Source organism: Leptidea sinapis, chromosome 1 (assembly GCF_905404315.1).
Source record: "Leptidea sinapis chromosome 1, ilLepSina1.1, whole genome shotgun sequence".
Taxonomy (NCBI): Eukaryota; Metazoa; Arthropoda; class Insecta; order Lepidoptera; family Pieridae; genus Leptidea; species Leptidea sinapis.
In genome coordinates, this window is record NC_066265.1 from 9,360,963 (window position 1) to 9,386,917 (window position 25,955).

The 25,955-nt window shown below is 36.8% G+C and overlaps 1 protein-coding gene across 1 annotated transcript; it reads right to left on the reverse strand.

Annotated features, from left to right (window-relative positions):
* Positions 1-396: 396 nt before the first annotated feature.
* On the reverse strand, positions 397-22,905 carry LOC126971002 (retinaldehyde-binding protein 1-like). Its single transcript, XM_050817198.1, has 7 exons — positions 22,819-22,905; positions 13,625-13,762; positions 11,732-11,885; positions 7,358-7,462; positions 4,866-5,013; positions 2,798-3,014; positions 397-764 (listed from the first exon to the last, which is right to left on the reverse strand). The coding sequence occupies exons 2-7, from the start codon at positions 13,755-13,757 to the stop codon at positions 610-612; spliced, it is 912 nt and encodes a 303-aa protein (XP_050673155.1). The 5' UTR covers positions 13,758-13,762; positions 22,819-22,905; the 3' UTR covers positions 397-609.
* Positions 22,906-25,955: the final 3,050 nt, after the last annotated feature.

Consider the following 25,955-nt stretch of genomic DNA (forward strand, 5'->3'; position numbering starts at 1 on the left):
TATATAAAAATGAATTGCTGTTCGTTAGTCTCGTTAAAACTCGAGAACGGCTGGACCGATTTGGCTAATTTTGATCTTGAATTATTTGTGGAAGTCCAGAGAAGGTTTAAAAGGTGAATAAATAGGAAAATGCTGCTAAATTAAATAAAAACAACAAAATTGTTTTTCCTTTGATGTGTCCATACATAATTTCTATGAGAGAATTTATTGACGCACGGTTAGACAGTTCTGCTGTGAAACAATTTCATTACGACAGCAGGGTGCATATTTTACGAAGTAATTTTATATGTTATGATATATTATTGACAAATTCATATAATAACATTATTTTATTTATTATATACAGAACAACGTCTGTCTGTTCAGCTAGTTAGGGATAAAATTAAAAGACCTAAAAAATAAAAACAAAATTTATTTTACTTAATTTCTTATAATTCTTCTTTATAACAATCACCAGCGCTTGGAGTATAATAAAAGTATAAAATAAACTAAAAATTGTTCAAAAAATAAATAAAATTGTAGTTACTTCATTGTAAGTGCGGTAAATTCTATATCAGGCCAACCCTGGTAAGTGAGATAGGTATTGCACCGCCTATGGAGCATTCGATGTCAGTCAATATCCAGTTTCTTGAAGGAGCCCTCCAGGCCACTGAACATGTTCCCGAGGGCGGGGGGCTTGCCGGGCCGCAGGGACTCTGTCACGCGCTTTTTGCCGTCTTCCGCGAAATACTGCTCGTTACGACGTAAGAGATTCACCACGTCTTCTGTAATATTGTTATCAAAATTACTTTAGAGTTCAATAGCATAATATGGAACCCTTTCTATAAATGCCACATAAAACGCATGGAAAAAATTTAAAAATCATTAACAAAATTCTTGTCATTCAAAGATGTCGCGGCCTCTCAAATCGATCACGTTACTGTGACAGATTAAATCACTTTAAGATTGTTTCTCTGTCCAACAGACGAAAGTTTCTGGACCTTTGTGGCCTTTATAAAATTATACACGGATCCTTAGAACCTAACATAATATCTAACTTAAATTTCTTCATTCCAAGATGTTTACCAAGACAACCGATTAATAAAATATTTTCAAATAATTATTCTAGAACGAATGTGAAACAATACGGTCCTTATAATAGAATATCTACAACATTGAATGATATCAACGTTCATGACGTTGACATTTTTCACGACACATTTAAGTCATTTAGAAATAAAGTTTTAGAAAAAATAACGACCACGGTAGATAATAGTTTGTATTAGATTGTTAATGACTTATTATTCTTACTTTTATTTTTTGTAATTCCACACTTACCACTTTATAATTATTTACATTGTATAGTTTCTAGAATTAAGATTTATTACTAAGTTACTTAATTTTTTTCATAATTAAAATGCTGAATGTACCTAATTAGAATAACCAACCTAGAATTAGTATGTAAGTGCAAATCAATTGTTAATGTTTAGTTGAGTTATGGTTGGTACATCTTAAATAAATAAATAAATAAAAATTCTTATCAAAATTGTCACCAAATAAAAAAACAATGTTTATAGGTGAGGTCACCCTTATCATTTAGAGGTATGAAAAATAGATGTTGGCCGATTCTCAGACCTATCCGATATGAACACAACTTCATATAAAATCGGTTTAGCCGCTTCGGAAGAGTTTGGTAACAAATACCGCAATACGAGAATTTTATATATTAGACTATGTAGAAATTTATTTTTATAACTCGCTAATCAAAAGATTCATAATGTAATAAATATCTCACACTTCATATAGACAGTGATAGATTTATTAAATAATTTTTTTATGAAAATAAGGGACGAGACGAGCAGGACGTTCAGCTGATGGTAATCAATACGCCCTGCACATTACAATACAGTGCCGCTCAGGATTTGTAAACACTAAAATTCTGAGCTGGCCTAGAATTGCGATCGTCACCATGTCATAAGATGTTAAGTCTCTCATCAGTAAGCAGCTGTTTTGGGAACGGCACGCATCGTGCGGAAGTTCCTCAGTCTGTCGCCCTAACCACCGGCGGAATTTTCGTAAACCAACGCCGGCGGGACTCTATTTTTTATATTTATATTTATAATATTGTTTTTTAAAAATATGTTATATATATATAAATGTAGAAAATAAGATGAAATTGTAATAAAGAGAATATAATAATAATAGTCTTTATTAAAAGGTATATACCCAATACAATGTATGTTACTTAAAAATTAAATAAAAATTAATAATTAAAAATTAAAAATTGCCGATGGTAATAAGCTTATATCATAATTAACATTTAGTCGTCACTCTTAATGTAAATTGGTCGAACCTGTTTGTTACCTGTCGTATTAGGGCTATTTTTTGTTCGCCTGCCGGTGCACTGTGCCAGTGCCTGAAAATGGAACAGTTCAAATCCTCCGCCAATGTACTGAGAATCTCGTTACTAGAAGTACGGACGACTCCAAAACGATGATGTTCGTGATCTTATGATCGCGAAGAAGTCAGGTACTCCGGCCTTAGTGAACATGTCCGACGCGCTTTTCGAGTAAGACTGTCAATTTCATTATCAGTTGTTCATTTTTATATCCCACATATACCCTAACTACATCTATCTTAACTACATCCCTTCCAACTGCGGGTGAGCGAACGCCAGAAGCTCCTTTGATATGGTCTCAAAGACTGACAGCGAGTGGATCGCCCCGAGGCACGTTCGAGGGCCTATGTTTGATGGTTTGCCGCGGGTAATTTGTTTGCACCTTAACGCTACAGAGTATAGATGGTTCAAATACATTACCTGCGCATTCCTCTGAGGTCTTATAACTACCGCCAAAGTCTTTAGGCAATGCCTCTATCGGTAGAATGTTCTCAACTTCTTTGGAGCCGGTTACATGAAACCCGAGCATGTCCATTAACTCCTTCTTCAAGAACGGCTTGGCCATCATCAGCAATTTGTCGATAAATGGGGGCGCGTTTAGGAAGTGGAGCCCTTTTACTTTCACCAGGATGGCTTCCTGGAAACAATATGATTGGTAAACACCACGGATGGAAACTCATGATCGCTTAAAAGGTTCCTTATTATGGTTGATGTGATTCATATACATAGCGATTATTTTATCGTTTTCTTTACTTCATGTAATCCACACGATTGATGTAAGTTTTTGGTCATTAATCTTTTTCAACTAAGCTTTTTTGCCAGTAACTGTCTGATTACAATTGCTTTAATATTATAGGCTTAGATTAAGGATTGGTCTCCCCTGTGCTCCTAGATACCGCACTACATAAGAACAATAGATTTTCTATTACGGAGACTGTTATATGCACACAAGTGCGTGGCATCTTGACACTCAATGGATCTTACAAATTTTGTAACATACGCTTCGTGTTATTTTACATTGAAATTAATAAGATACAAAATATAATAATAAAATTGTTACTGATGACATTATGTGATCCCAGTGTCTTTCTTATTTCTTGTAAAATATTTTTTACATAGCTTTACTACGCAACCCGGCATTTTAGGTTCAATTATTAGCAAAGTTAAACAGAACATGTGGCACGTCAACGTCACACATTGCTCGAGACTGGCTCGAGATAGAACTTAAGGATAGAATTAAAGGATATACTTCATCTGGCCATAAATACTGTTACAATTAAAAATAAACAAAATAATACATTTGAATTTGGAATCTATGATTTTTATATGACTGTCCATTGCGTTTTTTCACTTTTGGCGCTAATAAATTGTACAATATTTTGTGATATTAAAATGTGGTGGGGTGATAAAGAGAACAGAATCGCTATGATTGCACTACACAAAGTAGGTATGGAGCCAAATGCAATGTTTAAAACTCATACGCTTGGTATTCGTAAAATGTCGGTATACCGGGCTATTAATAGGTACAGTCCTATTAGTAGGCTGTCCACATAGTGTTCATACGTAAAAGGTGGTCAAAGCAGTATGGGAAAGAATTCGAAGAAATCCTGTCCGAAAGTAAAAGACTTTTATCTTGGGAGAGGAAGATAGCACCTAGAACCATGTCGCGTATTTTAAATGATGACTTAGCCTATCAGAGACGTACTGGTCATTTCTTAACAGATTATTTAAAAATAATAAGGTGGTAAAATTAAACCAACTACTGAAGCGGTACGCAAATATTGTTTACGGATGAGAAAATTTTGACAATTGAGTAACATCTTAACAAACAATGGCCGTATTTATGCTCAAAGCTCTAATGAAGCTTCCCAATTAGTCGACAGAGTGCAACATGGGCACTATCCGACTTCAGTGATGGTTTGGTGGGGTACTAGCTATGAAGGAGTGACTGAGCCATACTTTTATGAAAAATTTATCAGCACATTGGACTTCATCAGAGCTGAAGACTGGCCGAAGCCTAGTCTCGATCTTAATTTGCTGTATTATGATTTATGGTCAGTTTTAGAGAGTACGGCTTGCTCTAAACACCATGATAATTTGGAGTCCGTAAAACAATCCGTACCATTGGCAGTGAAGAATTTTCCCATGGAAAGAGTGCGTGCTCCTACTGATAACTGGCCTCAACTTTAAAATAACTGTATTGCAGCCTATGATACTACTTCAAATAAGCTTTTTATATTTTAAATTGTTTTATATTTATGTATTAAACTAACACACTGTAAAAGTAATAAATGTTTTTTGAAATAGAAAATTTATTTTTGTGTTTTTGTCAGTATTTATGGCAAGAATAGGTATATTGTAATCTAAAATCCTGCTCGTCGCTATTCAACCTGATTTGCAATAAAACATAAGATAAGCGTTTTGATTTGGCTTTCCGTTTTCAATTATCACCTTTACTAATGTACACAAAAATAAAAAATGTTCACACCTGTAAAAAGTATAGAAATCTTTGCAAATTTTGAAGATCAATTTTAGTCATGTGTCGTAATGTCAGACCCTCAAAATCTATAGCAAGCAGCATGCCTGGCCACGTGCCCTGTTCGTGTTGAGACGCATCTAACACCATAATCACCGCCCTGGAAATCAAAACGTAACATATGGGAGCATGATATTGTAAAGGATAACTTGATGTAAGCGTGAAATTACTTGGTCACTTTGCGAATTTAATTTATTCCCGAATATAAAAGAAAAGTTTTATGGACGCCGAGGCAGCTATGGCTGCATTTCAAAAGGCCGTCGAAGGGACCCCTTAGGACGATGGGTAAAGATCTCGATGGTTAATTGATGCAACGATGTATTGACATGAATGGACACATTATTCAAAAGATAAATAAACTTGCTAGTTTAATTAGTCTTGATTACACAAATAAAATTTTAAAAAATAAAATTTTATGAACGATGTGGGATTCGAACCCACAACCTCCGGCGTTCCGTGCCGGTGCTCTAACACCGCCGTACCGCCTCGTTACAAAATTCTGTTTGCTTTGTTCAACTCTCAGGTTGTCCTTCGCAAATAAAATTTTGTTTTTCAAATTTTATTTGTGTATTAATCCTAGAAGTGAGTTGATTATCTAAGAACTTTAAGTTTGACCCTCGTATGTGCGCTCCATGGCTTTAGTCTCGCTCTACAGATGACCCCCGCATCTTTGGCATAGTAATGCATGTTTTAGACATAGGCAAATCATCGCTGTCAACGACCTGTGTGCTAAATCTGGTGAAGTAGCTGGAATCGCCCATGTAAAAACACTCAGAAAGCCTTGATGGAGGCTTCTGGAGCGTCTTGTATATCAGCTATTTTAAATTACTGCTCAATGCTCTTCCCTAGTTGTAGAATGTGCGACTTAGCAGCTACACCCCATTTATTATACTATAATCATTTCACCGACCTTTACCAGTTTTGTTCGCTCAGAGAGGTAATTTTGCATCAGTTGTAGTTATTTTCCCTGAATCCCTAGACTTTCTAGTTTTGTTATAAGTAGGGGCAAAGAAACTGTGTCGAAGGCTTTTGCTAAATCCAAGAATATAATTAAACATTTAAATTAAGTATCTAATAGGGTAACAATATAGTCTGTAAATGAATGCAGTGCATCATCAGTATGTCTATGTAATCAAAATCCATATTGCTTATTTGATAGCAGTTTATTTGTTTTCTAAGTATGATTTTAATCTATTTTTGATGATTTTTTCTAGAATCTTGGATATTGATGTTAGCAAAGATATTGGTCGATAGTTATTCACACACTTTTTATGTCCGGACTTGTGGACTAATATCGACTTTTTTAGCGCAGTTGGGAAAACTCCATATTCCAAACAGTGTTTGAAAAGGTCAGTGAGAGGCTTAGATATCCCTTCCTTGAGCAATTTTTGAACGTTTCCACTGATTCCATCCCATCGTATACTGTTGGATTTTAACATACTAACTAGCATTTCAAGCTCTACTGGGAAGTTGGCAATAAGACAAATGATGAATAGTGTGAATAGGTTGTATTTATGTTTGCTTTTGACTTAGTTGTTAGATGTGATGGTATTTTGTTGGCAAGTTGTTGTCCTATGTTCCCAAAATATTTATTTACTTGATTAATAGCCTGGTGTGGAGGTAGGTTAGAGTCTAGCAATTCAAGTGCGATATGTTTTGGTTTTTCTCTATTAACAATATTATAAATGGTCTTCTACAATGTTTTTGGGTTTCCACTACATTCTTTAACTTTATCACTATCATATTTCTGTTAACATTTCGTAAGTATATTATGAAATAAATTTCTATATCTTTTATAAGTTAACCTCAATATCTCATTATTATTTCCCTTCCTTAATTTAGCGTGCATTTTATCTCTATTTCTAATACATCTCAATAATCATACTGTAATCCACGTTTTAAATGTGATTCTGCTTCTAGCTAATATTTTTCTTATTGTATTGTCATTGATTAGCTTTTGTAATGAATTTATAAGAACTTTCCAGCGAGGCGGTTGTGTCGCACGCGCACGCCAGGAACACCACGTTATTATTACATTATCATAAGGCGTTGTGAAGTGTACCTACCATTACGTCTTAGTTGATTTCGTGTTCAATGACAACAAAAAATGAACGAGCACGAAGATCTTGATCGTGTGATCGCTCGTGCACCGTCATATAAATATATTATATAGAAGCTCGATGCCATTCACTTAAACGGTCTTCGTTCCATCTTACGCGTGCAATGGCAAATTCGTATCACGAATGGTAAACTTTTTCGCCGTTCATGAACATATGAAATGGAGTCCTTATCGAAGAAACGACAAATAATAAGGATTTATAAACAGTGATAATAGCCATATCAGTTTACATACGAAGTTGAAGAACTGACGGGGGTCTCTTTACAAAATAGTACATAATATTATGTAGAACGACATTGAGTCCATTGCAAAAAAACTGACATACTTAACAGCCTCTCCGTAGTTAAAATATTTGGCATCGTAATTAAGAAGATGCGTATAGAATATAACATAGCCTTCTTTGGTTCGCATCGGCAGCGTAGTCATCAATCTGAAAAAATAAAAGCAATAAATAAATTACCTTAGATAATCCATATGGAAAGATCTTATACAATCTCTTGCTATTCGACAACCGATAAAAATAGCCCAGTACTATTAGTCTAGTGTGCGTGACAAGCTACGTCTTACACTCACGATTTGTATGACGCTTTGTGTTAGTTGCGTGCTCAAAATAAAGGTTTTTCATCTGTCGCTCTGTCATAGTTTATCTAGATCACTGACCTGTATAAATACCACTGGACAGGCTATTCCATATGTTTGACAGCAAATTATTTGTGCCTATTTGAAGCGCCATTCGCGAGCGTCCAGAGAACTAATGTTGACGTATAATACGAAGAATGCGAAGGAACGTACAATACTCTGAAGTATTTTTACTTTGAATTAATTTCGTTCGTTTTCCGTGTTATTTATAATATAATCAGCAAGTACACATTCTTTTATTGTAAATAGTGTTCCACCATCTATCGATGTAGGCCAACAGCGCCAAAATGGTGAATATCAAACAGGCAGAGGTCAGTGATCTAGACGTATAAACAATATAAGCAAATTACTTTAGTAGCCTCCAAGTCAGAACTGCGACCATAAATTATACATAAGTGATACGTCTAGATATAGCCTTTGCTGTCAGGCAGCGCATGACAACGGGCCTAACGCGGTGTCCTACGTGGGCGAATCAATCGCGAACGCGAAGCGGCGCGGCGCGTCGCGAAAACAACAAACATTCGAAACCTATTGAAGTGGCCTACGTGACCAAACGCACGTGGGGTGCGGTGCGGAGCGGCGCGAAATGAAGCGAACGCGATCAGTTGGCTTGATATTTTCGCGCGAAGTGGACGCGTCGGCCATATTTTTTTCAAGCAAAAATTAAGTAGTAATGTCGGAAGTAGAACATCTTATTATTGCTATCCAAGAACGTCCTACATTATGGGACAAAAGGAATAAAAGTTACCACAACCGTTTATTATCGCACCGCGAATGGGAGGCTGTGGCTAAAATAATTGGGACTACAAGTAAGTACAACATATTTCTTTATTATTATTACATTCTTAGCAAAGGTAGTTACTCAAAATACAGTTTAAAGTTTTCTCTTGCCTGTGCGGCTGCTCGTGATGTAGCATTGTATCTTCTTTGAGAATTATGTCTTTGTGTTTGTGACATATTTTGATATGTTTTTCGGAAAGACATTTACTCATTCTCATTTATTGATTCAATATCCCTTATAATATTGTGTAGTAAACATATGGCTTTGACGATATGAACTGCATTTGTAACATTCGTTTCGATAGATTTATGTAGAATTCTGAATTTAGAAGTTATTGAACCAAAAGAACATTCCACCACCATTCTGGCTCGAGATAAGCGATAATTATAATTATCTTTGGCGTCCCCTTTAACCGTTGATTTTTCTGGAAAAGGTCGCAATAGGTATTTCTTTAGAGGAAACGCCGCATCTCCAAGGAGCACATACGGAGCTATGATATTAGAGCCCGGTAATACTTGTTCTTTAGGTATTTTTAGTCTTCCTTGTTCTATTGCTATTCGAAAGGGGCATTCCTCAAAAACACCGTCATCGTTGTCTTTTCCATAGGAACCCACATTTATCATTACAAACTTATACTTTGCGTCAGTGACTGCTAACAACCCAATCGAAAAAAAGGATTTGTAATTATAATACATGGAACCACTCTTTTTTGGTTTTATTATGCGAATGTGCTTTCTGTCAATACATCCAATGCAATTAGGAAACTGCCATCTGTCCCAAAAACATAACGCTATGTTTTTAAAGCTATCTTCTGAAGGTTCGGGCATGTGTTTCCTAACTAATTGAGTCCATATAGCTTTGCAAACTTGTGGTACGATTGTAGAAATAGCAGATTTTGAAATTCTGAACGAGAAAGCGAGTTGCCGAAATTGTATACCTGTGGCCAAATACCTGAAATAATGCAAAATATTAAGTTATAATTCCCATTCTTTTTTCAGGTGAAATGACTAAGAAAAAATGGAAAAATTTGAGAGAAACACGTTTAGTAAAGAATTAAAAAAAAATCCTAAGCCACGTTCTGGGACTGACGCCGATAATGAGCCGAAGTATACAGGCACATGGCCACATTTTGAGGCCATGTCTTTTTTAAAAGTAGTTCTGAAACCCCGACAAACAGAAGGGAATATTATATCACAAGACTCCGAAAGCAATTCAGTAGATCTGTCAGTGTATTCAGACGCGGCTAGTCCAGAAGAGATATTCAACATGAACGCATCTGACAATGACAACACCCAGCTCCCTGAATCTGCGTCTATTTTAGAAGAAATACCACAGAACATGTCCATAGATAACAGCCTTCGACAAGATCGTCCACCTTCGCCCTCGTTGCCAGGTCCTTCGCCTTCATCCTCGTTGCCAGCTATCAACAAACACGCAAACACGCAAAAGAAAAGATATAAGTCTCGAAGCATTTCTCGATATTGAGAGAGAAAAAATGAAAATTCTTCGCGAAGATCAACCAGATAATACTGACGACGACCTTCTTTGGTTCAAATCAATATTACCTTACATGAAACAGTTGCCATCACTCAACAAATTACATTTTAGAACGCAGATGCAGGAGCTTCTTCTAATGGAGCTGTCAAAGTTAAACCCACCACAATCCATTGCTCAACAACATGGCTATTACACATCTTTGTGAAAGTATTGCAATTATGTACATACTTACTAATTAAACTTAATTAATATTATATATAATCTCTAACATTTATTTCATAGTTTATTATTTCATAGTTTTCTTACCTCAAAGTCACCATAAGTCGTTCTTCTACAGAAATAGGTTCCTGAAAATTTGTTGTAGTAAATTGCAGAACAGGTTTAATGGCTTGTACAATATAGTCAAATGTTGTAGGTAACATTCGACAATATTCCTTGAACAACAGGGGTTGAGTACGTAAATCCTGGTACAAATTATGAAATTCCCCATGAGTATGCCTTTCTAAGAACACAGTATTAGTTCCACTTCTCTGCTTTATACACTTCTTCAATATCTCATATTTAAGATATGAATTTTCCAACAACATTAGCTTGCGTCCGTCCATGGCAAATGATTAATGCTAACTGAACTGAACGGCGGCGGAGGGAGCGGAGAGGACGGTTCGCGCGCACGTAGGACTGAGTAGCCGCATCGCTCCGCACCGCATTAAATTCGCATCGGATCGTTTCGCAATCGCGTTCGCGTTGATTCGCCCACGTAGGACACCGCGTTAGTGTAGGTAAAGCTACGTTTTACACTTTTACGTCATGGTCAGTCACTCAGTGTGCGATCCATGCTGAAAATAGAGGCTAACTAACAGTTTGCCGCTATTTTTTTTCGACATGTTGTGCTTTGGTTTGAATGGGTCGCATGGAACAACGTAATAGTATCGAAACAAAAATAAAACGCTTAAAATTTGCTTCAAAAGACTTAATGTCATACGTATATTGTAAAAGATATAAGATAATATAAACTTAAATTAGTGTAGCTGCAATTTTCATCGATTTTGAGCAAATTAATAAACGAAATAATCGAATCTTGAATTTCTCTACTAGGCATACCTAAAGTAAAACTACTAAACGAACAGGGTCATATTTTTGGTACCGTTTATTATTTATTCCGTATATTACGTTATATATAGTTAACTAGCTGACTCGACAGAGGCTGTCCTGTCAATAGAAAAAACAATCTTAAAACTAAGTATTCGATTATAATGTAATCTAAAGCCATCGGAAATAAATGATTTTATAATATATAGTAATCAACTGACAAGTATTAATATCGTATCTGTGTAAACAGCTTTTACATTACCACTTTATATGTAATTGATAATTTTTAAAGTATTAAAATGTATGTACCTAGTATGTTATCATGTTCATAGTATATTCTTAAGAGATAGACATATACCATCGCAGACTTTGTATAGACCTATGAAAGATAGACAGTTCCACCACACATGATTTTGTTATATTTCAATGGGTTTAGACGGCGTTTTTATTTAAAGCTCCCAGGCGGCTTATTTTTTCCGACACCTCCAACAAATATAATGTATACAAAATATAAACAAAAACTAAACAAGTTATACACTAAAATCTTCCTCGAGAATCAGTCTATCAATTGGTGAAAATAACACGACAATCGGTGCAGCAGTTTTTGAGTTTATCGAGAACAGATAGACGTACAGACGCGGCGGAGGACTTTGTTTTAAAATAATATGTAGTGATAGTGATGTAATGTCTTACACAGTTTTCAGCGTCTGTTGAACGCTATCGTCGAGGGTCCTGTCCTTGAAGTAGGGTGTGAAGAGCGTCTTGAGGGTGTAGTGTAGGTCCAACACATCCTTGGTAACGCTGGAGCTGCGGTCACAGGCGTGGTACGCCAAGATCAGATCCAGGTCTGAAATACGTACGTTAGGTAATAATAATAAAGCCTTTATAACAGTTAACAAAACAATATTTACCTACTAACTATATGGATAGAATACATTTAAAAGTTCTAAATGTCACTAGATTTTTGAGATACACCAAAATCGAAAGTGCCGTATGGCACACTATGCCCTGGCCAAGTTTTGACCCACATTTGGTTTATAAGATGGTATATTATGCAAAGTTTTATAGCTTTTTTCAATAGCTTTCTTATACATTTACTCAAATAATCATAATTATAATATTTTTTTTTTTGGAATAGGAGGACAAACGAGCGTACGGTACCTGTTGTTAAGTGATCACCGCCGCCCACAATCTCTTGCAACACCAGAGGAATCACAGGAGCGTTGCCGGCCTTTAAGGAAGGTGTACGCGCTTTTTTTGAAGGTACCCATGTCGTATCGTCTCCGAAACACCGCACAAGGAAGTTCATTCCACAGCTTTGTAGTACGTGGAAGAAAGCTCCTTGTAAACCGCACTGTGGAGGACCGCCACACATCCAGATGGTGGGGATATATATATAGTTAAAATATTTTATATTATTTTAGGTGTCACTAGCAATAAACTAAGCCGGGCCTGTATTTTAATACTAGTTACTAAGACTTTTAATACTAGATACATTGCTTTTTACAGTTACTTTAATACATAAAAGCGTATATAAGAATTTAACTTATGAAAAATATTTTTGATAGTTCTACGAGAAAATAAATAACATTTGTCTATCATACATATTACTGGTTAGTACTTGAGCGGTCAGTAATAAATTTTAGGGTATTCTTAAAAACATTTGGGTTGACTACAAAGACTGTTGACTTGGTTTATTTTCATATAATAATATGTTTATTATAAGCAATCTATTGAGTCACGCATAATACGTTTTAACAGACTGCTGCCGCGCGCCAAATTCGCGCCGATTTATGGATAACCGCGGCGCAGGGGCACTTGTCGATTTCGGAAGGTTAACTTGCATAACGATATTAAATAAATTATTAATTATATGCAGTAACTTTCAAACAGCCTGTGTCCTCTTTCTGTTTATTATTTGTCCTTCTCTTCTACAAGGTCTTCCATTCTTTCCGGTTACTGGTTATTCTAGTCCATAGTGGTCGTCCTATCTGTCTCAGTTCGTTGTCCCATCGTATGAACTACCTTCTTCTGTTCTCCACATTTTTGTAATTGCTCTAATCTATTTTGGTGGGATTCACCCCTCATAAGGTGGCCTACCCATCACGTCAACTAATATCTATCATCAATCGTTTTTGTGAAAGGACAAATAAGCCCGATATAATTATTCTAAAAAAATATGTCTTCTGTAAAAAAATAGGATCAAGTTTTACTACTTTATAATTTTATTCGTAGATACAATAACTGATTTCATACCACAATGTATTACACATACACAAATTATTTTAAAAAATTTAAAAATTTTCAAATTCCAAAATTTCTAAGTGGTTATTTCTAAGGTAATAACACTTTTGGCTGTCAGATCATATTTATATGTATTATTTAAATCTTTTCAAGAACTGTGTGTGTAATTATTTGACTTGAAAAAGTGTAATTTTAAATACCTACTTTCAATAAACTGTTTTGATTGATTGTGGGTTCCGTATAAGTAAATAAATAAATTATAAATATTTTTATGAGATTTTATAAAGAAAAAATGATTATAATTCTTATACGTTTACGTTACATTGGTGTGATTAGATTTACCTGTGATATATTTCTCAGGCAAATGTGGCTGAGTCCTCAGCCAGCGTCGCAAATCCTTGATGTCATCTTCTTTTATACCAGTGTCCTTTTTGTACTCCTCTTCGAGAGGAAACTCTTCCCCATCCATTGGCATCTTGTCTGAAACCATTTTTTTTCTATTTTATTTCATTTTCTATTTTATTTCATTTTCCTTTAAAATAATTATACCTACATACCAATTTATACAGGACCTTCAGTTACTTAGTTAACTTATACTTTTATATCTTGGAATATTGCTACAGGCGCATGTGAAAAACAGACAATAATATTATTCAAGGCCGACACTGCACGTCATAATATTGCAATAAAAATAAATTGTAAGTGTTAACAAGTACTAAATATAAAAGTATTTTTCAATAAGAATATTAAACTTGTTTTTGTAATACTTAAAAGATTACGTTGGATTTAAACTTGAATTTTATCTCATAATGACATTAATTACAGGTCAACGGAATGCTACAGCATAAATATAAATGCATAATAAACCTGAAAAAGTCAACGCGAGGCACTGTAAGCTACGCTGGGACGGCGTAGTTTTTTAAATTATCAAAGGCCGACGCGCGGTATTGTCCTGAAGGGCTGGCTGCCCATCGCGACTGGATGAGACTCGAATGCACTGCATATAAACATGACTGAACACTCGCTCTGGTTTGTTCTGTATTCTGAGGCTACAGCATATCAATGTTATGTAAGAGTAATGTAGGTAATCTTCTACCCACCAGGGGTCACCAAGCTAAGGGTCTCCTGTCAAATTGATGTGTCAAAATGTGACAAAATGTCAAAATGATTTTTTCAGGATGTTCCAAGGGTCAAATAAGTTTTAATTTTTCTGCCTTTAACTATATTTCTTGACTAGTCGCAAATATATGCTTTTTTGCATTTCAATATTTAACTATGTATGACTCTTAACAGCATCTAGTGGCAAGTAGTGGTACTATGTACTATCTATTTCAAGTACCCACGGAAAAATTTGAAGCTTTGAAATCGCAGCAATCTATGTTTACCAAAGCGAATACTGAACAAGAGTCTGCAACTCGCGTCAGCATTGGTGCGCTCTTGAAATCGGAAAACGTGGAAAACCATTCACTGATGGAGAAATGATAAAAGAATGCTTGATTGCAGTAGTCGAAGAAATATAACCCGAAAGAGGTAAATTTTATTTAAGTGTCAGTTGGTCAGCAAACACCGTGCCTTGGAGGGTGCAAGAAATTGTAGAAAATATATCATATCAACTGTCTGCCAAAAATGGACAGTTTGAGTGGTTTTTTCTAGGCTTGGATGAGTCAACAGATGTGTCAGATATTGCTCAGGTGTTGATTTTTATCCGCGGAGTAGATAAGGGTTAAGAAGTGTATGAGGAACTTCTTGATATTGACAGTATTCATGGCATGACTACTGAGGCAGATAAAAGTCATTAATAAAAAGAACCTTCGATGGAAGCACTTGAAATCTATTACAACTGATGGAGGCAAAAACAGGTGTGATAAAATAAAGGAGTGGTTGCACTTGTGCCGAAGGCTGTAGAAAATGATGGTGGTTCTAAACCACTAGTCTTACATTGTATCATTCATCAACGGTCCTAGTGCGGAAAATATTTGGAGATGTCTGAAGTTCTAAAACCTGTCATAATATGAGTTGTTAACTTCAGCAAATCCACTGGACTGAATCACCGATAATCCCAAGAGTTTATTGAAGAGATTGGAGAAAATGTCTTACAACACATACTGGCGGAAATATCCCTTAACGTTTTTTTTGAACTTCGAACAGAGATCGATTTTTTTTAATGAGAAGCATCGCCTTTTTCCGATTTAGAAAATAGTGAATGGCTGTGGTAGTTAGCATTCTATGTAGATTTGACACATCATATGAATGAACTGAATTTTTCCTGAGCTTCACCAATATCAAATCCTTCAGGCATAAAATAATATTATTTCAATCGCAATTACGTAAAAAATGTTTCACACAGTTTAAAACATGTGAAATATTCCACAGACACCGAATTTCTTGTCGATTTTGCAGTTGAAACTGTAAGTATGTACTTTAAAGACAAATTTTGATAATCATTTCTCAGACATTGATGTCGTTGCGAATGAAATTAAGTTTTTGCCAAATTCTTTTGATTCTGAGATTTTCAATGTTCCCTGGCTCCGGAAATCCAATTATTGTTTTACACTGCAATGATTTCAACAGAAATATCAAAATTAATCTTTATTGGAATTTTCCTTCCACTGGTACGATTTGATAATTTGCATAAATTTGCGGTTTTTTTTTGCGATTGATTTTAATTATTATTAAGTTAATAATAGGCTTAAGCTTAGATACTTAAGTTTTTTGCGTCATCGTTTTTGTCGTTAACTTTTAGCTTGCAAGTAATAAAACCGAATGAATAATTATCATTCTGTGTTTTCTTTTTCAACTTATCACAGCAACATTGGATGTCGTGGGCCAGATTGATGTCACTAATAGTTTGGAGACCCCTGACTGTACCGTTCAGTATAGTCTGTGCATAAAGGCAAAACATAATATAATATAAATTACAGATCGTTGTAATAATAAAAACTGTATTATTGTTGTCAACAAATCAAAATACAAAATAGCTTTTCCTAACAGCAAGCAAGGTATAAGACCGATCAAACAAAACGGTAACGAATTGAAAAGGTTCTATCAGTTTAAGTATGTTGGGTATTATGTTACCAATCGTAATTAGGCTTAAAATATACTAGCGTCGTTCGAATAGACAACCTGAAAGCCTTTTAACGCGTGACCAATATCTATTTGTGCGTTAGGTTTTTTTTTTACTAAAACCTCCTCTGTGCTGTTAGCAGCCCTGGCTTTCACAACGAAGTAGGACGTGGGCCGTGGAGGCCGCAAAGACTACGCAACAACAGTCGCGGGGCGAGACTCGAACCTCAGACCGGCTGTGTGCTTGTGAGGAGGAGAGAGAATGAAAATGAAGATGAAAGATGAAAAGGTGATAAGAACACACTCGCCGGCGAGTGTGGTGATGTTTTGTGTAATGTATGTAAGTGTGTATGTATGTGTTTATGATTGTATGTATGTGTGTTTGTATGTATGTACGTAGTGTAAATGTTTGTGTGCATGTATGTTTGTGTTTGTGTCTGTTTGTGGAGTGTGTTTGTGATTGTGTAAGTGGTGTATGTCAGTCCGTCAGTCAGTCCGTGTGTGAGTGAGTGTAGTGAAGCGATTACAGGACGAGGACTAACGTCTCGTCGGGTATCAAAACAATGTGTGGTGTATCTAGGGTGCGGGCCGCTGGCCATCGTCAGAGTGACGAGTGCCAGTGGTTTGCGGTGGTTGACCGCGCCTACGCCTGCGAACGCGGTGTGTGCGTGTCTGTGTCGGTGTTTGTGTGGGTGTCGCGTTCGCGATGGTGATGTCGTCATCCGGGTCTACCGTTACGTGTCTAGGACGTCTTATTGGGTTGAGACTATGGTGAAGGGTGGTGTACCCGCATGCCTTCCTAACCAAGATGTTGGGATGGTTAGGCGCCTTGTCAAAGAAGCGTCGCGAGATCTCTTTAAAGTGTTGAGCTATCGTCGGAAGCTCTAGGTCGCGGTGAAGGTCAACGTTTCAACGCGTGAATTTATTTTGAACTACTAGCAAACGACGTAAGTAGCTCGGTCGGGTGTGCGCGAAAACGACGCTTGCGTATGACAGTATGGGCCGTACGATGGTTTTGTACAGCGTCACTTTGTGTTTGAGCGGAAGTTTGCTTCGCCCACACACAAGTGGATAAAGGAGACTGAGGACAAATCGGGCTCTATTGCATACCGTATCAATATGTTTCTTGAAGTTCATATTGCTGTTGAACGTGACTCCTAAGTTTTTGTAATCCTTCACCCACGGTATGGGAGTTTCATACAATTTAATGACGTCGGTCGGTCGTTTTTTAGCGCGGAAGCTATTCGCGTTACCGAAGAGTACCGCTGCACTCTTGGTGGGGTTCACTTCAATCCGCCATTTTCTGAACCAGTTGCCTAGTTCATCGACGGCGGCTTGAAGCACTGTAATGTTCCTGCTCAAGGTTGAGCGGTTCAATAGAGCGGAGCCAAAGTAGAGTGCCGTATCGTCAGCGTACTGAGCGAGCTGGACACTCGGAAACTTGGGAATGTCGCTCGTGAAGAGCGAGAAAAGAGTGGGAGAGAGGACTGAACCCTGTGGCACGCCAGACCTGATGGGTCTGGGTGAGGATAGGGTGCCCTCTACTCGATATCGGAAGGAGCGATCAGTAATATACTCCCAATTGATACAGCTTGAATACTAAGCCGTTGTGCCATACCTTGTCGAATGCCTTCGCGACATCTAAAAACACGGCTGCCGTGGTAGCGTGAAGTTGACGCCGTACGAGAATGTACTCGGTGAGTCGGTGAGCCTGCTAGGGACACGAGTGAGCGGTTCTGAATCCGAACTGTATGTCGGGTATCAGGTTGAGCTCCGCGATGTAATAATTAAGACGCGCGAGAATTAATCTTTCGTAAAGTTTCCCGATCGAGTTAATTAAGCTAATAGGCCTATAGCTACTCGGATTAGCTTTAGGTTTATTGGGTTTTGGGATACCGATAACAATGGAATCCTTCCATTGTTCGGGGAACGCGCTGTTAGACAATAGAATATTAAAAATGGTAACCAATAAAGTAATAAGAGTCGAGGGTAGGATTTTAAGAACCCTATTGTTTATAGTGTCGGGCCCCGGGGCCTTCTTGGAGTTAAGCTCCTTAATGATTAGCTTCACCTCTTCGTAAGAGGTGGGTTTTATTACATCGCCTGGAGGGCTCAGAGCGGAGCGACGTTCAACTTCACGATCAACTTCGTCAACGTGTGTCGGGTCGGCTGCTGCATTTGGAGAGCACTGACTCTCGAGACTATCGGCGAGGCATTCAGCCTTCTCATCGTCATCGAGCGCCGGCTGCAGTCCCGGTCTGTCCAAAGGAGGCATGACAGTGGGCGGCTCCTGTTTGAACGCGCGAGGCAGCTTCCAGAAAGCCACATGTGATGGCTTAAGGTTGCCGAGCAAGCGGTCCCAACGTTCGCCGCGGAGTTCCGCGATACGTTCCCGTACCACCCGCTGTAGGTAGCAAAGGTGGCGCCTATTCTCGACCGACGGATACCTATCGTAAAATCTAGTGGCTCTGTGCTTCTGTGTGAGTAAGTTCCTGACCTCTGGAGGCAGGTTTAGGCGATGCGGTTGCATCGTCGGAACCTGCCTGGAGCAGGCCTTGATCCTATTCTGTATATGTGTTGTGCGTTAGGTAGACGTTTCAAATGCAAAATGCAAAAACAACTAATGCCAAGAATGGCTGACTGCTTACGACTTGCCAATCAAAATCGGTCACAGTCACAATATATTTGCTAACCTTTTCTATCTTGCTGAATCTCCGTGGGAGATGTTCTTCTTTCTTGCACGTTTTGTTCACCTAAGCGCTGGAATATTGTTAATCTTTGATTATCGATAGCCTAAATGACCTCGCAGATAATGAGAGGGAACGGATGGTACGATGTAATATGATGGCAAGCAGGTTTGTAAAGTATTTTATAGGCAATAAAACTTCATGGAGGAAAGAGGATAGTAGGGGTTGAGGATCTAAGTAATCTAAGCAATACAACTGCATGGAGAAAGGAGGCTATTTGTGGTCGAAGAGGTCTAAGGAGGAGGTGCCAATCAGACATAATATGTCTGCTTGGCACTCAACGGTAACAGATATTTTTTCGTTAAATATACACAGAGTAAGACAAGCTACACGATATACCACAAGAAAGGTAATTTAACAGACTATAAAAGTAAAAATATTTAATTTTAAAACTTTATCTGTGTAAAATACGACAAGCCGTCAAAATGCGGTCAGCCGTAAAAATTATCTGTAGCAGTCGATTTAAAAATTCTTTTTTGTATTATCTATGATGTTTTAGTAACTATTCTATGACTAATTAGTAACTTTGAAGTATATTTTAGTTATAAAAAATTACTACATTCATTAGTAATAATCGAAATGTAATCTGTAGGTAAATCTAAAAAAAATCATAAAAAATGTATGACAGCTCTACTTTAAACGAAATTTGTTTAAATTACGCAGTAACTATTCTTTATGTTATCTAACAAAGCGCTAGCTTGTTTAATAACAAAAGCATTCACGTTTGTTTTTATAAACAAGCCGAAACACTTCAAAAGCAATAAATTTTAATGTAACCCGAGGCCGTTGACCTTGGCATCGGTCACGCGCGGCGGCTTAAGACTACCATGGGCGCCACGCGCTTTGTGGCAGCCCACTGACGGGACAACAATTATTAAACAATGCATGCAACTTTGTGGTGAAAAGAGGCAAGTTGGGGTCGAAGATATAAGGAGCTTAAACAATGCAATTTTGTGATGAAAAGAGGCAAGTTGGGGTCGAGATCTAAGGAGTCTAAGCAGTACGGCTAGTCGAGATAGGTGATGTGAGAGATCTCAAACTTCATAGAAAAGGAACGCTTTTCGGAGTTGAAGACATTGATAGAATTTGATTGATGTTATTTGTGTACTGTTTATTCCAAAATCGACAGTGTACAGCACTCTGTTGGTGATAAGCGCGTGTTCGATAAGTTATGAAAACTTCATGTTTTTGAGTTTCTTTCCAAAGCTGTATCAGAATAAAGTGAGAAGATTATTGGATAATTTTAACGATTTTAGAAAGGTAAGATTGAGTGCACTACAGAGTAAACATATCTTTAATGACAGTTTAATAATGAAAAGGCAATACTTTCCTAGCGTTGCATGCATAGACGTCAAAGTTAATTTTTAAGAAAAATACAACCATTTTAATGTGCTTTGATGTTTTATTTTACACATTTGTCCAACAGAACACATTGTCTTAGAGCGCAACATAGAAAAAGCCAGAAAATGAAAATACATATTGCCATTATATTATAAAAGCAATATTTTAAGAATACACAATCGATTCACTGTAACATTTTTGAGAGAACGCGCAACCTTTAACTGATTAGGGGCCCTAGCCTGACAAGTGGCATTCGTCTCGTGAAAGCGACACAACAAACGATTAAAAAATGTATGGTACTGACAAATGACAGGTCACGTGACCTGTCGTTAAATCAATTTGTATGATAATGCCTAGCCAAGTGTTTTCCGTGTTTCTTTAGCAAATCGAAATTAAATGGCGTCTTATATGCTTAACATCTGATGAATTTGTAATATTGCGGCTTAGTATTTTTTGAAAGTGCGTGCCGGTACCTCAAAAACGAATATGCACTCCTATGTGCCCACCCGCGACCTTGTGAGAGCAACATCGCCCGACGGCAAAACAAGTTTGAGCACAGTCCAAAAAGTCAGCTTAAATTATGTTTTACACCTGACTTTCGAAGCGACATGATTATCTTGTTTTTCGAGAACCACACTTTATTAGATAATTAAATATTAAAGTAATGCAGCGTTAATATAATATTATTATTATTATAATTACAAGCTTCCACCCGCAACTCGCCCGCGCTATATTCTAACCGCACTCCCTCGGGATTTCGTAAAAATTCTATTTAGGTTTGGTTTTTTTTTATGAAAATCAGGACAAACGAGTGTACCTAACGACCTGGTGTTAAGTGATCACCGCCGCCTACATTCTCTTGCAACACCAGAGGAATCACACGAGTGTTGCCGGCTTTTAAGAAAAATCCATGTCGTATCGTCCCGGAAATTCCGCACAAGGAAATTCATTCCACAGCTCTGTAGTACGTGGAAGAAAGCTCCTTGAAAAAGTGTAAGCGTGAAAGGGTGAAAACCAATCGAAAGATATTAGTTAAGACTATATATAGTTAGCTCTAGCTTTTGGACGGAAAAAACAAAACTAATTAAGTTTGTTACAAAAACGGGAGCACTATATCTAAAGGTCGCATCAAAAATTATAATATGTTTATTTTATATGGGGGAAAGGGGTGAAAGTGTCCGCAATGCTATTATAACAGTAGCACCTCATTAAGTCGAACCTTGATATTTCAAAAACCTCTGAAATTATGTGTTCCCCTCTGTTCAAGCCCCAAAACGTCCATTCCTCTATAAGTCGAAATGATTGGAGAGTCAGACAGCTAAATTCATTACATATTTTTTCTCTTTAACAAGAAAAAATGAATTTGATCTCTGCATCTCGAACATACAAATGTTTGATGAAACAAACTTTACAATTCTATTGATTTATGCCAATACGGGACGAGACGAGCAGGACGTTTAACTGATAGTATTTGGAATGGATACACCCGGCCCATTACAATGCAGTGCCGCTCAGGATTCTTGAAAAACCCAAAAACTCTGAGCGGCACTACAATTGCACTCGTCACCGTGAGACATAAGATGTCTCATTGCCCAGTAATTTCAGTAGGTACGGGGCCCTTCATACCGTAACACAGTATTGCTTACACATTTGTGGTACCCCGTACCCATAATATTGCCGGCATCCTGTGCAAAGGAGCCTCCCACTAGAATTTTATTTAGTTTAATAACAGCAATACTTCCGAAATCACATTATAACAGACGGACTGTTAAATAATTTATGAAGTTAAATAATTAACAAAATAATAAATGGTGAAACCTAACGTTATATATATAGCTCGAACCGCAAACAAGTTTTATATGACCTCGCCACATGGCAGTATAGCGTTTTTTTTCCTTATTTTGTTTTCGACAATCTTAACCATAACATTTTATCTTATAATTGTTATTAATTTACATATGATAAGCGATAACTGGCACATTATGAATAAGTTCCAGCAAATCATTATCTGGTTTTACCAAAGTATCGAAAATTAAATGGTATATAATTAGCGAGATATTAAATGGGCATTCTTTGCTTTATATGATAGAAAACTATGCTTTACGTAAATATGGAGAGTTTTTTTTAATAAACCAGATATTTATTTATTTAAGTCATAACTTCATTAAACACGGATTTATTTTGTGGCTATTGAACGATACTAGGCCGACACAATCGCTAATGTAACGCTGGGTTGAGTAAAGTCGGCTCTACTCCACTAAATAACACTAGCTCAGTCAGAATTTTGTCGTAACGAGATGATTTCTAGGTTTGTGGCGTTACCGGTTTTAAGATCTTTTAGTTTCACTGTCTGTTTGTTTAAACACAGTATAGTTTAACATTTACCCGTAAATTTTTCCGGAACACGCGTGCGAACAGCGACCACTCCACTTGTCACAATTCACGATACTGAGTGCTACTTGTATCGCAGAGTACTGACGGCAAAAAAATACAACACGATACACGTAATTATGTAAAATATTACCTTAACTTTAAAAATATGTTTAAAGCACTTCCTCAACAGCGATTTCTATTTAAATGGTTTGATTATTTTGTCTGTGTAGGGATGGTATAATATAGGCATAAAAGGCAATTTTTCTCAAAATTGATAACTTTAGAATATGTTTTGATGTCATTACTAATGTACTAAATACAACGACCGCTTCGGATAAAAATGCCGCTCTGAGAGAGAAGAAGCGGCAAAGGAAACTCCCCAGCATTCTGTTTTTGCGCTCTTTTTAATAAAAATATACAATATTGTACAGTCATTTCTACCGCTATAAGATAATCATAACCTAGTCCCAGGCTGTCCGGTCACTTAGATTCAGCTGTGGAGTAATAGGATTTACGACAGAGCCATTTTTTTTAAACATTAAAATTTATTTATAGATAATGCCTGAACAGTGGCTGGGACTTTATTAAAAAAGTGTATACATTTACCCTTAAAGATCTTATGAAGCCTACTAGAACTATTTACAAGCAATTCCTTATTTCTATTGTTATAATAATGAAAATTATTAAGAGCAAAAAGATGACGATTTTTGTGAAGGTATATTAAATTTTCATAGATGTACTGACAATGGACAATCATAATATTTATTTCTTTATATTTTTCTTTGAGAGACTGTCTACAAACTTTATATATATATATATATATATATAACTGTTACTGTTAACAAATTAAAATTGTTTGTATAAATTACTAAGAAATAATTTAGACTGCCCTAGTTTACTACGAAAAATTGATTTCCGGTAGTGCCTCCACTCACCAGAATAGTCTTTGGAGCCAACTGAACCATCCCTTATTCGTATGTTAAATATATAGGCCACTTTGTCATGTTAGTTAATATAAATATTTCAATTTTAATTTAGTTGTAAAATTTAGCTTATTTAGATCAAGATTTTTGCTATAAATAGTTGTATTTTTATGTTAGTAAGGGACGAGACGAGCAGGACGTTCAGATGGTAATTGATACGCCATGTCCATTACAATGCAGTTGCAATCTAGTTGTAATTTTAATTAATATACTTATTATTTGTTTCCCGTAAATATATTTGTTTAAAATGTTTTAAATTGATAAGTTATTGCACTCTTTTAAGTTACTATTGTATTATTTTTGTTTTTCTCTGGTTTTGGTTGATCCCTGTTTTATATAAGCGAAATTAATATATAGTGTTTATCTTTAAATGATTTTGCATACCCTGTGCATCATCCTGATCAGCCGGAAGACGTCCACTACTGGACAAAGATCGCCAAGTGGATCGGTCCTGCGCTGCCCTCATCCAACGTATTTTGGTGATCTTGACCAGATCGTCGGTCATCTTGTGGGGGGCCTACGAACTTTGCATGTTTCGGTACGTGGTCGACTTTACTGCCCCACCGGCCAACTATACGTCGCGCTATGTGCCCTACCCACTGCTACTTCAGATACACAATCATTTGGGCTATGTCGGTGACTTTGGCTCTCCTACGGATCTCCTCATTTCTAGTTCGATCTCGCAGAGAAACTCTTCATTGTCCTCTGAGCAACCATGAGCTTTCTTTCATCTGCGTGTGGTGTCGTACCAGAATAGCACCACCCTATCTTCTCCCGTGGGTGTAGTAAGAGGTGACTAAGAGATATAAAGGGTGGAGCATTTGCAGCAGCATCTTTCCAAGAGAGCAACACCATCAAGTGCGATCAAAACCTCCCAAATTAAAAAAAAATCATGACATGCTACCATGTACACGTAATGTAAATTGTAAATAGTATAAGAAATATTTATATAAGTAAACACAATTAATATTTGATAAACCAGATTTATATATATATCTATGGAAACCCGTATTTTAATTAAGGGATTAATAACAGACCGCTATGTTGAGTACGATTAAAGAAATAAAAATGAAACAAAAATTTTCTTCTGAATGGTTTTATAATATGATGTAGTAATAAAATCAAATTATCGTATTTGCGTAATAGTTATTTATGCAACTGTTGTGTAATAAGGGGTATTAAAACACGAATGGGATTGTATTATCCGTATGTTCGTTTTTTATACCTAATTATCACTATCAACAATTGCATACAAGACTTCGTACACCCATGATATGAATCCTCTAAAAGATTCAGAAACAATTACTACTAACATTAAAACAGCCAATCCTAGTAGTAACCTAATATCATCCATTACTGATTATGTGCAAATAAACTAAGTATTAATGAAAGAATTATTTATTTTAGTAGTTCCCATTGATAACAGATAAATAAGGACAGAATCAAAGCAACTAGATGTTGAGGCACTCCCAAGTTCTTCCGAAACTTTCCATAATTTAGTCCAGATCATGCAGTCGAAGGCTTTACTGTAGTCAATAAAACACATGACGAGGGATGTTCAACTCATAGGCTTTCTCGATCAGTTGGCGAATATTGAGGATCTGTTCCTGCGTCCCCTTGCCTTTGACAAATCCTGCTCCTGGGGATTCTGCCATCCCAGATAATGGTGGGCCCTGGCATTGATGATATGGAGAAGTACTTTACTGGCATGGGATATGAGCGCCAGAGTTCTATAATTGTCGCATTTGGTTGTAGAGCCCTTTTTGTGTAGAGGTAAATGAATGATCTACCAGTCGCCAGGCCAAACTCCTATAGCCTAGATGTCGTTGCATATACTATTGCATCTAAGCCTGCTGGACCCATGGCTTTTAAATATAATAATAATAAATTATTCATTTCGACAAACCTAAAATCATAATGTGTTAGTAACAAAGTAACTTAAAACCTACAGTTGGTACAAGATATCTTAAAATCTATGCCTTACTAACCTAGGACAGACATGTATCATACAGCAGTGGTTCAGATACTGACAATCGAACCTGTGCGAAAATGCCCTCAGAATACCATTGGGGCTTTCCCGGACCCTACGCAACAGGGATGTACACCGCTTACACATGGTCGCGTAAAAACAGTCTACGTGCACAGCATACATCCCCGATGCTCTGC

Bases quoted from the DNA above. Each gene is read 5' to 3' on its own strand.
- LOC126971002 (XM_050817198.1), bottom strand. From the start codon at position 13,757: ATGCCAATGGATGGGGAAGAGTTTCCTCTCGAAGAGGAGTACAAAAAG. The intron at 5,014-7,357 runs GTATGTCAGTTT...TTTGATTTCCAG, and splicing joins AACTACGGAGAGGCTGTTAA to GGCGGTGATTATGGTGTTAG. The intron at 765-2,797 runs GTAATGTATTTG...ACAATATTACAG, and splicing joins GACCTCAGAGGAATGCGCAG to AAGACGTGGTGAATCTCTTA.